General features: G+C 36.6%; 2 protein-coding genes across 3 annotated transcripts in view; one reads left to right on the top strand and one right to left on the bottom strand.

The window, feature by feature from the left end:
- Window positions 1-15,902, top strand: part of LOC135217934 (uncharacterized) — a 78,924-nt gene that overhangs the window by 49,992 nt on the left and 13,030 nt on the right. The window contains exon 1 of one of the 2 annotated variants that reach the window (XM_064254034.1): window positions 11,474-11,564. The exons of the other annotated variant lie outside the window; for it this stretch is intronic. Coding sequence (XP_064110104.1) covers window positions 11,538-11,564 — 27 coding nt within the window. The 5' untranslated portion in view covers window positions 11,474-11,537. Of the gene's footprint in view, window positions 1-11,473; window positions 11,565-15,902 lie in introns of those variants that run through there. 2 annotated transcript variants of the gene reach the window in all.
- Window positions 1-15,902, bottom strand: part of LOC135217947 (retinol dehydrogenase 11-like) — a 297,263-nt gene that overhangs the window by 278,788 nt on the left and 2,573 nt on the right. The window lies entirely within an intron of this gene.

Raw genomic sequence — 15,902 nt, 5'->3', positions numbered from 1 at the left:
TAACAATAAACTGTATAAAAAGGGTAACAGGAAAGACGGCCGCAACAATAACAAGTACAATAATAATATTAATAATAATAAAAAAATAATAATGATCAATAATTTGACAATACCAACGTTCTAAAAACAACTAAAGTTACAAAATCATTAACCACCTGAAATAAAGTCAATTTCAAATCGAACAAAATCAAATGGTAAAATAAAATAAAATCAAATAAATAAAATAGAAATACAAAGAGAAAAGGGAGGAGTGTCAACAATAACGGAGGAGAAAGTCGGGTGGGTAAAAGTCTGGCGGTGTCGGGCGGATGGAAGGTGGCACAGTTCACGCACCAGATGGCGGAGCAGAAGGCATGGATATCCATGGCCGTGGCCTTAGGAAAAGTTGCTATGTCAGCGCTTCATGTTCATCATTAGTGAAGGCAAGCAGAAGTGCTATACATCATCTGAGGGGATTAGTCCGCTTGTAATGATGGTAAAGATGATTACCCTGACACTTAGTGTACGAACATTTACAAAGGCTTCAGAATGAATAAGAGAAAATAGGCAGAATTACAACAGCTTTAATGTTGATGACGCGCCTGGCATGGAAATGATGATGATCATAATTACAGCGACACGCACTATACCAGCGTCAGTAATGTTCTCTGAATGAATGAAGAAAATATTGACAGATTTAAGTGCATCAATTTAGACGGTCATTATATGACTCACGCGCATGGTATATTGACGATGATAACAGTAATGATTCCAGTGAAAGTGCAATTACTACATAACACTTGGAGCAACAGAACATTATTTTCACTATGAATGACATTATTAATGAGTTATCCTCGTCATAAATGTATCGATGTTTTTCATTCCTGAAATAATGAAGTCTTGTCTCAAATACTACATACAAGACCTGACACTGAGAAAAGATAAGTTTTCCATTGCAGAAGAAGAGACTTCATAAACAATGGCAATTTATAAATAAAAAAAAGAATCTTCCACATAAGTTTTAACGAGGAACAATATTAGCTTTTTCAAAGAACGGCCAGAGTACGTACGAATTCAAATAATTTCCATTTTTATGAGAGGGCAATGACTTTGCACACACACACACACACACACAGAGAGAGAGAGAGAGAGAGAGAGAGAGAGAGAGAGAGAGAGAGAGGAGATAAAACAGATTTTATTTCATGCATTAGCTAATAATTTACTGGACCTTTTCTTTTTAAAAAGTTCAGACTAGGCATAGAAGAGGCTGCTAACGCCTAAATATTTTCCTGACATCAGAACCAATAAAATGTTACTCAAGTCGCCACATTTTACCTGAAATCAATAACCTGATCTTCATTCAAAGCTCTACGACAAACATACATTTCAAAGAAGAACAATGGCCACTGCCATAGAAAATAACCGAATAACATCAAAAAAGAACTATTGACATTTCAAATATGGCTTCACCTATTCACCAGAACGCTGTTAGTGATCAATGAAAAATCAATTGCTTCAAATACCGACAGCAATTATCCTGTAGCGTTGCAACACAGTTTTGTTGACATACTGGGGCTGATTAATCCGCGGCCTTTGGCGTATCAAAGACCGATGTATTAAGTCTGGGAATAAACTGTTTTAAATCGGTTATTGTCCTCCAGATCAAAGGAAATTATCTATAGGCTGGTATTTGGGCTCTGCTCTGGAAAGTCATATTGATTTTATCAAGAGAGAGAGAGAGAGAGAGAGAGAGAGAGAGAGAGAGAGAGAGAGAGAGAGAGAGAGAGAGAGAGTTTACGACTTTACACAATGCAGATACATTAGAATGCGCGTTCCACACTTGGCACTCTTTAATAGCTTATTAAACTTTAACACTGCCCGAAAGAAAGCGAATTAGTAGTAATTCTTCATTCATCCCATGTAAATGCAAAATACCGACCCTGAACGGATTTTTGAGAGAGAGAGAGAGAGAGAGAGAGAGAGAGAGAGAGAGAGAGAGAGAGAGAGAGAGAGAGAGAGTCCTGGCGACACGAGATCCCAGCTCGGAAGAGGAAACACAAAGTCTCTAAGATGAGAAGAGAAGAGAGTAGTAAACAGATGAGGGAAGAAAATGAAAGTCAACAACGTAAGAATTCAGAAAGGACGCAAAAGAAAACCGGCAGTAGATTATTCCGTCATTTTGATTAGCCAAAACTTTCGGGCTATTTCCGAGCTTAAGTCTTTTGGAATAATGAGACAACAGAAGACAATTAAGTGAATAAATTCACTCTCTCTTAGCAAGAGGGATACTGATTTCTAAAACATTTGCAGAAGGATTTATGCTATATTTTTGGTTACTCCGCTCTTGCGCAACTCTTTATCCGATATATTACTGTTATTATTATCATATATTATCATTATTACGTACGCTTTGTCACTCATTTGGAAGAAAGCATAAAACCCATCAACCAAAAAAGCAGGATTCTACAATTACGCAAATAAATGTATCTAACCGGATCTGTTTTATCGCATTTTCATTCCTCAAATATTATGTAGCTACCAAAGCATGGACGATACTCTTCAAAACTCTTATTTGCTTTGAAATATGATCCTGAAAAGAGAATGAACTGATCTACTTAATTCATGGTAATTTTGCAGTGGTCGGAAGTGAGGTAATAATGCGTAATAGATTTATGGTCTTTTCGGTTACAGAAAAAGGTCCATTAGGCTAAATGAAATATATACGTATATGTTTCTTTTTTTTTTTAATGGTAGATTCACATTTTAATAGATCATCAATGTAGAAAATACTGCCCTTAGCGCACTACAGCTCCTGCTGTCATCATAAAGAAAGCTCTCTGAAGATGACAGCTGAGTCTATCTTACGCTACGAACATTATAAAATAAGTAAACGGATTTCCTGTAAAATGTGTATATGACAGAAAGAAAATTCCTGATAGTAACAGCCATTATTGTTTCCCATTATTAACAACTCCAGACAATAATACCGATTATTGTTTCCCATTATTAACAATCCCGACAATAATACACATTATCGTTTCCCATTATCAACAATGCCCGAAAATAATACCCATTTTTTTTCCCATTATTAACAATTTCAGATGATAATACCCATTATTGACAATTCCCGACAAGAATATCCATTATTGTTTACCATTATTATCAATTCTCGACAATAATAGCCATTACTGTTTCCTATTACTAACAATTCCCTATGATAATACCCATTATCAATAATTCCCGACAATAATAGCCATTACTGTTTCCTATTACTAACAATTCCCTATAATAATACCCATTATCAATAATTTCCGACAATAATAGCCATTATTGTTTCCCATGATTGACGATTCCCGACAATAATACCCATAATTGTTTACCATAAAACATACACACACACACACACACACACACCCCACTCCAAAACCCACAGAGAAGGAAGGACTCCCAACCCCCTAGATTTACAAAGTTCCGTCCGACTCCACGAATCACTTCAGTACTACATCCATACAACGTTTATACGCAGTCTCATTCTTGCGTGTGTTGTTATGATGTTACGGGAACACAGATATGTAAATTTACATTCATTCTCTGCGGTTTAAGCCAATTGCAACAATTAACAACCACGAGACTTTCATGTTTTCGCAATAGCTGTCTGTGGATTGCCAATACGTCAGACAGTGTCCCGAGTTAGCAGACGGGACCCAAGCAATTTGCCTTACACAATCGTTACACTTTTACTAAGGAAGCCCTCGAGGACATACATCAGACATCGTTTGGTAAACGAAGAAAACTTCGACAAATTCGGATGTCCGGTCGGAAAAACTATCACACTGATCAAGGAAATCTGATTTTCATTCTGATCATTTTTAACCGAATTTTCAGGAATTTGCAATGAGATACAGCAAGAACTCTTCAGCCATTTTTATGACAGCAATCTATGACATTAATAGCATGAATAGTTTCTATTTTGCGCATTGAAGTTTATCATGTTGGAAGCCAGCGTCATCCGCTTGAAAAAGTCTCTAAGGGTTTTACCACAAGTTATTTCGATGACATAAGACGCTAGCACAAGCGAGAAGTGGTTTCTACAGAATTCCAGATACGCGAGTGAAACAATTACTCTCCAGCAATTTCCCAACAAATGGATGACTTCAACACCAACCCTTCCGGGTAGATTCTGGAAGTGACATGGCTGAGCTGTCTTCAGTTCCGCACCTTTCGCGCCTTTCAAGAGACTAAACTTCTTTCAGTCACCAGAAACTTGAGCAATTATTTTTAATTTCATCAAAATGACTATGGAATTGGTATAGTGTAGGCACCTCCTCTATCTCTCTAAAATAATAAAATTCGAGGGGATCTTTCTTGTTTGTCCGCCCAAGGGGGTGGGGGTTGGTAGGGGATCGAGAGGGTAGGGGGAGACATAACGGGCAGCGCCGGGTTCCAGAGCAGCGTAGCTAACCATCAAGTTCGTCAAATATAATTGTCAGCATACACACACTATATACATACATACATATATATATATATATATATATATTATATATATATATATATATATATATATATATATATATATTGTGTACGTATTTATCGTATCTACTTATATCTGAACTTTGAAAATATAAGTGATCTACAATCGATAATTTTACGACAAAATCGGAACGACAAGGAATGAGTTGTTTATCCGAAGTATGCAGAGAGAGAGAGAGAGAGAGAGAGAGAGAGAGTGTGTTCCTTCAAACCTGCTTGTGTCGAAATTCGAACATAGACGAGGTATAGGGAGCGCGCTCACAAAATTTATGACAGTGGTGTCTGATATGATACGTACACACACACACACAAACGTTCGTTTCTTTGGATTTACACGCCGTCACTCAAACGGTTATGAACTATAAAATAATCGCCATCCGTTGGTTACCACTTACTTTCAGCCTTCAGGTTGCTGCGAGATAACACGCCATCTCGCTCGTCCGTCACGCAAACACGAAGTTCTCTTTTCCTTTCACGTGAGGTCATCTGACCTTCAATGAAACTCTGGAGTGGCACTTCTTCCTGTTCAGGGTAGAGTTATAGGGTATTAAGGTCTTACTTCTATGGAATATGAATTGCAGTTTAATGTAACAAGAATATCTTGATATACCACGTAATTAATGACTTCTTCTTAAATTATGTTACTGGTAATAACAGAAAGTCGTCCTCCTCCACCATGTCAACAATTATTGACCGATAAAAGTTTCAGGTAGATGACGCAATGTGAAACATAAAGCTAAAAGTTTTTACGTCTTCGAAACTGTTCGTCACGAAAAATTTTAAATTTACATTTACAGTCAGCAAATAGCTAACAAAGTAAGTAGAGTTGCTCGATAGGCATCGAACTTATCAGTAACAGCTACGCAAGGTTCATAAAGGCAAACAACAAACATAATGAATGTCAACCATTCTTGCTGTTTTAACACCAATAACGTCTCTTTTATCTAAACGAAACTGTTTATGTGAACAGAAGCTATTACCCAACAAGAAAAACCTATAGACTCTCCGTAAAAAGTAGCATTATTGAACTTTTCTTACTTGCTTGTTTGTATGGTGTTTTTACGTTGCATGGAAGCAGTGGTTATTCAGCAACGGGACCAACGGTTTTACGTGACTTCCGAACCACGTCGAGAGTGAACTTCTTTCACCAGAAATCCACATCTCTCACCCCTCTATGGCATGCCCGAGAATCGAACTCCCGCCAACCGAGGTGGCCGCCAACACCATACCGACCAAGCCACTGAGGCGCTCTTTTCTTACTTGCGCACATTTTGCAATTTCCCTCATAACCAAGACAGATCTGGGCTGTCTTTCCTTAGTCTCGTTTCCCTAAGCGAAAAGGCTTTCTTTTCGTTTCTACGACTCCTTTGAAGCGGAAAGTGACAAGTAGCCATAACAAAGGTTCCAGCGTTAGAAAGTGGGATCACGACGACTAACGTCGAAGAAAATTATGCAAATGAACTTAGCGTAACACACGGGAGCTTCAAGATACGGGGTGGAGCCTCTTCTTAAGCACCCAATTGCGCCAAAATTAGAGGCCATAAATATACTCGGAAAACTCGCCAATGTTGGTGTTTGCGTGTGGTCCCAACACCCTCTCCCTCACACTCTCTCCGCTTTCCCTCTTATAATATATATATATATAGATTATATTATATATATATATATATATATAGATATATATAGCCATATATAATATATATATATATATATACTATATATATATTATATAATATATTATACACACACAACTGAAAAGGATTTATGCTGTCAAGATTCAGTGCCGTATACACATTTTGCTTTACTAATGTGCTTGTTAATTTCAGTAACATGGAAACGATCTAATAATTAGCGCAGCTGTATAATAATTAGCTCTCAATTTCATTTTTGCAGAGACGAAACGACAGAGACGTATTTGAACCCTTTAGTGAGCAAACCAATAATTTTATAAGATAATTTAAATTTGCAAACATTACCATAAAAGAAGATGAAAGGACCATTAACTTGCAAAGTAATACTTCGCCGAGGAATAGAATGTCTATATAAAAAACAGCGATATAATTAAGTTGTACAAAAGCAATACATCAGTTCAATATACTATTTTCTCTTCACATACACGGCGTTCTAGTCAGAGGGAGAGTGCCTTTCAACTTAATGAACTTAAAGGTTAAATAATAATTTGCAACAATAATGAAATATCGGGGTAAACATCTGATTTTCCAGTAAATACTACATCTGCTTTAAAGCATGATTGAAATGTCATGCATTTGTGACTAACAAAGCATAGATTAGTTTTTATTGCCAGATTTGTAATTAAGTATGGAATTAGAATTTCAATTACACAATTTAATCACGATTTTTTTTTCGAGAGAGGGCTGTACTCTGCAAAGATTACATTCACTACAATATTCATGATACAAATTTTGTTTGAGTTATTTATTATCCGGAGTCGCATTTATCAGTGAGTCTGCTGGCTATCATCAATGATGTTACACACGCATACACACATATACAAATATATATCTCATATATATATAATATATATATATACATACATATATATATATATATATATATATATATATATATATATATATATATATATATATATATATTATATTATATCAAGGGGACTAGAAATGACGTAAATAAAGACGCAATATTTGTATTTATTATGCATTTTTTCTCATATCTATATAAATGCTGTATAATTGTCTAGGAATGAATGTGCAGTACCTATTTGTTGGCATGTTTTGTATAGATAGATATATATATATATATATATATATATATATATATATATATATATATATATATATTATATATATATATATATATATATATATATATATATATATCATCTATACAAAACATGCCAACAAATAGGTACTGCACATTCATTCCTAGACAATTATACAGCATTTATATAGATATGAGAAAAAATGCATAATAAATACAAATATTGCGTCTTTATTTACGTATTTCTAGTCCCCTTGATATGATGTTGGTGAACTAATTCATAATCAAATAAACTTTAAGAAGTCATAGGTTTTGAAAAATCCAAAGAAATACTCTTAATACTCTTCAAGCAGAAACTCAGAATTGTTCATTCAAAATCTCACAAACTGACATCTTAGACCAAGAACTCGGTTAATGAGGTTTCTAAAAAGCTTGTCAGAGTTCTGCTGACCATCAACATAATGAGGTTGCTTTTTAGTTGAAAAAAATCACAGAGAGAGAGAGAGAGAGAGAGAGAGAGAGAGAGAGAGAGAGAGAGAATTAAAATTTCCGGAAAGGTTCATGATTATTCTTCGTATTTTGCTGCTCTTTACCCGTTTATGTACTTTTCTGTTAGTGTTAACGAGTGAATGCACTTTTCATAAATTTATCCTTAGCTCACCGACTAACACGAGAAAAAGACAAACCGTAAATAAAAAGAAAAAAAAAAAACTCCTTCCATCGTCAATAGACTGACCTCGTTTCCTACAAGCGTTGCAAAATGCAGGAAAAAATTCTGTCTGCTTCATAGTCTGGTCCGGTGAAAGTTTTTTATTTTATTTTTTAACTGGAAACTAGTGCGGTTTTGATGTTGACACGTCAACATACGTTAGCATTTGACCGCAACGAGTTTGATTTAATCAATTCCTCCTTACACATAAGCTGCACAGTGTAGGCTATACTTGTAACGGTTTTTAGAGAGTGATGTAACTCTCCACGCAGGGAGTGACCGCAGCAAACACTTGGTTTTCGCTTGCTTTGGCTCGACTCTTTGCTTTCCAGGCAATGAGGCTTCGCGGGAAGAAGAAGCCGCAAACACATGCTGTGTGACGCCTGGCCTCTATTCATTGAGGCTGTAGGTACCTACGGTTTCCTTAACCGAATTAGTAGTATCTGCTCAACACTTTTGAAGCAGTACGAGATGTTGCCCATTAATTCCTCTACATCATTATTATCTGAACCTTGCTTTATCATTATCATTATTATTATTATTATCGTATGGACAAGCCTTAAACATCATCAACTTGCAATGCAATTTGTACAAAAGCATATGCAAAATTAAATACATGTGTACAAATAACTAAATAAAGCTCCAAACAGATAGGTATATAGGCAGGCATAAACAGCAACATGTCAGGGAAACGAAGGCAATATGCTCATAACGTTCGTCTGGTCATACTTCAGCACACAGTATACTTAGCATTTGTGTTAACTACCAATGCGCTGTTTTACGCTCCAACGCCCCCGCCTTTTTCACGTACGAATATACCGAATTAAAGCAATAAATATGGTTGATTCGTCCAAGCATTAACGCACAGTTCGTTGAAAGGAATCCATGCGGCAACTGCGCTGCAGTCAACAATCGCGTCGGATTCAGCTGATATCCGTAAATAATATTCCAATAATCATTAATACTTCCAAATGTATGTTTGTCATCAGAAGCCCTTCCTTGCCTCCTCGCCCATTTACTAATCGACCCGCCAGTACACAATCCTATCCAATCACCAACGAACATATACACAATCAACCCAATCGCTCACACACACTGAACCACTTCAACAGACAGTGTATCTACAACGTACATAATTCATTTAAATCCCAAATCAACGCTTGTAAAACATTTACAATACGTACCTCAGCCAAAGCCTACCCATAATAAAAGAATACTGGATCTGCAAACGGAATCAACCCAGAATCGAAGCAACTTTGCCAATAAGCAGCCGGACCCACTCAGCCAAGCTACCACTCATATTAATACAAACACAGCTCTTTGAGATATTTCATGACTGACAGTCAACAAATAAATAATCTGTCTGAACAAATAATCCCACTGGACAAAGTAACAAATATCAATCAGCCTGGCATCTTGGAATAAAGATGGAGGCCAAGAACCTCCCCTGTCGTGTGATAGATTGAATATTGGATTTAGGCCAAAGGCCAAGCACCGGGATCTATGAGGCCATTCAGCGCTGAAACAGATTTTGACAAAGTTTTGGAAGGTGTAACATGACGAGCACCTCGCACTTGCACTACGAAACAATTGCTGGGAGAGGATGGAAAGTAATGCCTACAGTGCACCGCGTGAGGTGCATTGAGGGCACTACCCCTCTACGGGGAATGGATACAAAGAACCTCCCGCCTGTTGTGTGAGAAGGGAAATCACGCAAAACCAAACCACTAAAAAGTCTTGCGGTATTGTATGGTGTCTGCTGTTGATTCCTATGGGGAAAACACGAGCGCTTTTTCCCCTTTCAGAAGGACAGGTGCATCGCCGAATTGCTCGAAAGTGAGGCCGTGACACACCTCGTGGTAACTGGCCGTAAAAACAGATGTCGACTGAGATGAAAGGAGAGTATAAAATATCCTTAGCATCTGGTTCGGATTTGTGGCCAGATGAAAATTTTATGGTATACCACTATTCTGATTTATTTTACTTTATAAGTTTATGGTATCCCACTATTCTGATTTCTTTAGAAAGCTAATATCATTATGTACTGAAAGCTAATTGGCAATTTATCTTCTTCAGAAACTTCTGTTCATTCTTTTTCTTGCCTATTCCTAAATCAAATGATAGTTCCTTATCTTTGGAAAGCTTGGATTGCTGATTTTCATTTTATATAGCCGTAATATACATATACATACATACATATATATATATATATATATATATATATATATATATGTGTGTGTGTGTGTGTGTGTGTGTGTGTGCGTGCGTATGTATACGTGTGTTTATATATACGTATATACATATATAATATATATATATATATATATATAAAATATACGCTTGAATATTACGTTAATTTACATACAGTTGCATCCACGTACGGAAAAACTTATAGCCCTAAAAAAAAAAGAACCGGTTCAGTGGAAAACAAGAGACCACTGACGAACCAAGGAACGGCCTAATCCGGTACGAATATCTCTTACGAACTATTCAGTTGCATCTTGTATTACCAGCATCACACTTCTTCTGTAGAGTAAATCGCTATATACTGATTGCGCTTGATAACATGCTATTTCAGCAATGCTTACACCTGTCACAATCAAAATCACTCGACCTCTCACGCAGTTTTCTCTCTCCTTGCTCAAACCAGGTCAACTTTAGCTGGAAAATTTTTCCATTACTATAAACTTTCACTTAATTCAAATCAACTCATTCCTCTGGTTTTTAGCCCTTTCATCCCTAACTTGCATCAGATGAATAATCAGACCAGTCTCCACTTTCTATTCGTGTTGAAAAGACCCACAACGTTTGGAAATTCAAGGATATCAGAAGCTACCTAAAATCTAATCTTTTAAAATCTAATCTTAACGTATTGAACACTTCCCAAATAATTGCATTCTTATGGAAGAAGCCTTAAAACCATCAACTTATAATATTCAGACTTTCGCTTTTTCCGACGGGGAAGACTTGCTCGCTTTGATTTTTTTTTCTGTATTGTAACTTTTTAAGACCAGTGTAATTAAAAACCGCGAATGACTGAAAAACAAGGCATCAGCTGTATAATTTAGCGAAACGGGTCATAATGTAATATGTCCTTTTTTCAAAGCTGCGACATGCTACGACGCTTCCTTTGTGAAAAGTAAAAAAATCAGGTACTTAATTCAGTCGACCACAGAAACGCAACTTCATTAGAATTCTGGCTAACCGAAACAAATATCGTAACCATAGGGAAGTAAAAATGAACGTGTCGGGATACCGACAGCATAACCAGATGACGCCATAATCCCTTTATTCCCTTCTTCAACCGCAGCTTTATAATTATCATAATAAAGAGTTGCTTCACTCAAATACAACCGCAATATCTCGCAAGTCAAACTTTCGCTGCTGAGCCAGAGGGTGTTGGGGGGTGGGAGAGGGTTCAGGAGTGGAGGGAGGATAGGTCTGGAAGGAAGCTTTCATCCGAGGTTGAGTCTGAACGAGCTTTTTCACCTCGGCGTCGCGCAAGGAGATCATCACCAGTCGGTCCCAAGTCTTCTGTGTGTGCGCACGCGCATTTGTGCCTCCTTGCCCCTGGGATATGGAGCACTGTTGGGAGAATATCAAGGTAGAGCAAAATGGCTTGAGTGTGAGGTGAAGTTGTAGGCTACTTGTGATAGTTGTTAATTGATTTACTTACCAATAATCCGAGTGATCAAAAAGTATTGGTAAACATTAACTGTAATATCATCCGACAGTAAGTTCTATACGAGATGACAGTGAACGGTTTTTAGCATATAAATTTTAGGAACGTGAATTCATTCTCATTCTTGACATATATACGTCACTTGGCAAAATTGTACGGCAAATGAGACTGACACTGTGTTGAAAGGCACTGTTCATCGTATGACATATTAAACAGAAGTTATAAAATCAAGTCAGATAAAACTTTGCCAAGCATGACCATATCTTAACAGTTGAGCCGAGTGACAAGAAACATATTTTCCCGACTGCTATTATGACTGAACCAATTTTTTTTTACACATATAGATGAGACATTACATACCAACCATTCTCTTGTTAATTATTCAAGCATCAAAAAAGTCAGACAAGAAGGTATCGTTATTTATGATGAGTAATTCAATCAAATCAGAAAAAAATGGAGTAAATGAATAGGCAAAATGCAAATTTAAAAACCAAGCTGATAATTTCGCCCTCTGAGATTGATTAAAAAATTAAAGTGTTCATTTCGTGACAACTACACTTCGATATCACCTAAATCGCAAGATACCCTGCAGTGATTCACATCCTTCGTTTTCTCGATACGTACCAGCTCACAGCAACGGTGGCTGCTGCTGTAACATATGCAGTGTCAACTGATTAATGGATTTCTATCCTGCATAGCCATCATAACAACAGAGGTCACCGGAGTCGATATATTCAGTGTAATAATTAAAATGTATTCATAAATGTTGTGCGAGACTGGTGAACACATAGTTATTGACGACATGCTTTGATGAAATGGATAATCTATCGTTCAATAAGGCTGGCTTTCATCTCACCTTATGAGTTGAATATAGAATTTTGGCCAAAGGCCAAGCACTGGGACCTATGAGGTCATTCGGCGCTGAAATGGAAACGCTTGAAAGGTGTAACAGGAGGAAAGCTCGCAGTTGCACTATGAATCAAGTGTTAGGTGAGGGTGGAAAATAAGATGAAGAAAGAGAATATGAAAGGAGGCATACAATAAAAGGAACGAAAGTGGTTGCGGCTGGGGCCGAAGGCACGCTGCAAAGAACCTTAAGCAATGCCTACAGTGCACCGCATGAGGTTCACTGACGGCACTACCCCACTACGGGGATCTCACCTTATAATACAGTGTCGAAGTGAAACGGAAATATTCTCGACTTTTCGGAGGCGAAACGAAGCGAAAGGTGAAAGGGTATCCTATCGCTCCCAAAACTATCATAACAAAAGCGACATTCGTTTTTGATTCAAAAGAAAACTCATTAAGGAATTGCATCTCACAATCGCATTATTCCCATGAGAGCGATTATGCAAGAGAAAGCACCTGGTTGATGGGGGTGGGGGTGGAGTGTTAGGCCAGATTTGCAGACGTTAAGCCGATTGAAAGTTCTTAAGAACTCAGCGGTGTGTAACAAACGTAGAAGAAATCACGCCTTCTCGTCGTTAACTGCGAACATCAGCTGTTCTAACTTTAGCAACGGCTTTTGTGACACGAAAGGAAAGCTGTTTACAAGAGTTTTTAATCATTATGCTCCTCGCTTGTTCGGGTGGAGCCAGTAATGAATTGTTTGTGGGATCACTAGTAAAATTTAACATAACAAAACTCACGAGATGCATACTGGCCTACAGTGATCTACGAAATTATAGACAATCACATCATTGAAACAAGAAACCTTCATTAAAAGTCTTTTTCAGACAGGCTGAAATTATAGACAATCAAATCATTAATCAAAAATCCTCATAGTAGCACGAGTCTTCAAATGGAGAAACAAATCCACATAACTGTGGATTTGTTTCTCTAATCAAATCATTGAAACAACAAACCTTCATTAAAAGTCTTTTTCAAACAGGCTTAGAAATGAAACGGAAAAATATAGAAACAAAGGTATCGAGAAAACTCTTAAAGCTGTGATGCCCACAAAGGCTGAATATTTTATAATGAAGTAAAGCTATTCCATGAGAAAACCATTCCTACCCATTGTGAGAACACGTTTGAGAATTTATTAAGTTATAAACTAATTTTTTACTTAACAAAAATGAATGGAATGAATTTCAAGACACGTCGAATATGAAAATAAAGTGGAATTTTCAGTATCAAGGCTTTTAAAGCAAATTATCCCAAACCAAGGAACAAAATCATAATCGAAACTTCAATTGAAGTTAATGAAAAGTTTGAATCGAAGCTTGAAACTTTTTCGTCTTGACCAAATTGCTTCAAATAAAAAAGAAATTTTCGTGAGATTATTTCCAGTGAATGTCCCATGCTTATGCACACAACAGAGTTGTTGTCATAAAGTAATTAAAAATATTCATTTTTCTGTGCCTTCCATGTTTTTGGCTATTTGGAACCTTACATCGAGCAAACTGAATTACCTCATAAGTTTTATATACAAAAAGTAGGTGTTAGCTTGAAAAAAAAAATCTTTCGTAATAAAGATGTATATCTAGTGCCTGCCATAACTGAGGAATTCATTGCTTATATTTCACATGCCATTTTACACTGAGGCGCATTTATTATGGTAAGTCAATAACCCCTTTACCTATATAATAATGTAAAACACTAAAGTAATATTTTACGTTAATACTGGCAGTCCATCTTATAGTCAAGGCAATAAAACTGATCCACATCTTTTCGATAAGAAGTGAAACTTGAAATTTTGTTTTTATGCTAAGATTTAGCTCTCAATGAAACGTCAAAGTGAGAATTATCTCTTACACATCTGTTTACGTTAAGTCCAACTGTCAATCTTAATTATGAATAACTGAGATTCATGTGCTGTATACCAAACATTAAAAATACAGTTACGCAACAGAAAGAAAATTCCATGATAAAAACACAAGAGCGTTATCGAAAACACTGAACATAAATAATAAAAAACATACAGCGATTATTTCTGGAAAATTTCACAGGATTACACGTAGCTTCGGCCCACAAAAAAAAAAAAAAATAAATAAATAAAAAAATAAAAATAAATAAGAGTAAAAGGAAAAGCAAGAAAACGGTCTCCCTTTCCATTTCCTGTTGACGAAGCCACCACTTGTTATTTTATCTACGGGCTATTCATCTTCGCGCAAAACCGGCTGTTGGTGTTTATGTCACCGCAGACCAGTGTCATTAAAGTGAAAGATCCGAGAGGCTTTATAAAGGCCAGGAAATCTGCCGTTTGATGTATGCATAATTGTGTTCACTATTTTACGCGGCAGGCTTAGTTCTACTGGCGACATAGTAAAGGTTACTGGTTAATATTCGTTGGCAGGTGGAACACATTGCCTAGGATATTTTGGTGAGTTGAGCTCCCCTTTAATATTATATATATTATATATATATATTTATATATATATATATATATATATTATATATATAATGAAACACATAATCATACATACGCACAACACACCACACCACACTCACATATATATAAGGATGTTTGCATTATTTTTGGTCATTGCATTGACAGTTCACTGATCTGTTCAGCTGTATTGTTACTATTCATTGAATATCGAGGAGGTAAAACGTAAATTTTGCCACTTTCAATAGGAAATCATTAAGAGAACTTGACATTAGAATAATATATTTTTAACTGAATCTTCAGTTTTTCTTAATCTTATTTTCTCACTGAGGCTATAAGCAACTTATCTTACAGACAAGGATTGGTCCACAGTTATTATGTAACAGGAAGCTCACAACTTTTGACAAAATTGAATAAACTTAAATCGGTCACTGAAATTACTAACGTTACTATAGTAGATTCACATCAACCGTGCATCTGATATCTAGGCCAGTCCCATACGACGCTCCTGATTGGCTGTTGATAAGCCAATCACAGGCCTGGAAAAGCTAAGTCTCTCTCGAGAGTTCATATTGGCAGGATGTACGTTCCACCTCTCCTGAGGGATACGTCTTTCAAATGTATTCATCAGGAGAGTTGGAACATGCATCCTGCCTATGTAAACTCTCGAGAGAGACTGAGAGTTTCCAGCCCTGTAATTGGCTTATCAACAGCCAATGAGGAGCGTCGTAAGGGATTGGCCTAGACATCAGATGCACGGATCATGTGAATCTACTATAGTGCAGTTTTCATTTTCAGGGAATTCCCTTGCATTCCAAGAAAATGACTTTTTAGTTACGAATATTTGAAAACGGTTCGTTCCGTTCATAAATAAATACATCATCTTTATTCAAGAGGAAAAGAATATGTGACACCAAAGGCTCTTTATT

Source organism: Macrobrachium nipponense, chromosome 19 (assembly GCF_015104395.2).
Source record: "Macrobrachium nipponense isolate FS-2020 chromosome 19, ASM1510439v2, whole genome shotgun sequence".
Taxonomy (NCBI): domain Eukaryota; kingdom Metazoa; phylum Arthropoda; class Malacostraca; order Decapoda; family Palaemonidae; genus Macrobrachium; species Macrobrachium nipponense.
Note: the sequence above shows the minus strand (reverse complement) of the source record. Positions and strands in the feature narration are given on the sequence as shown.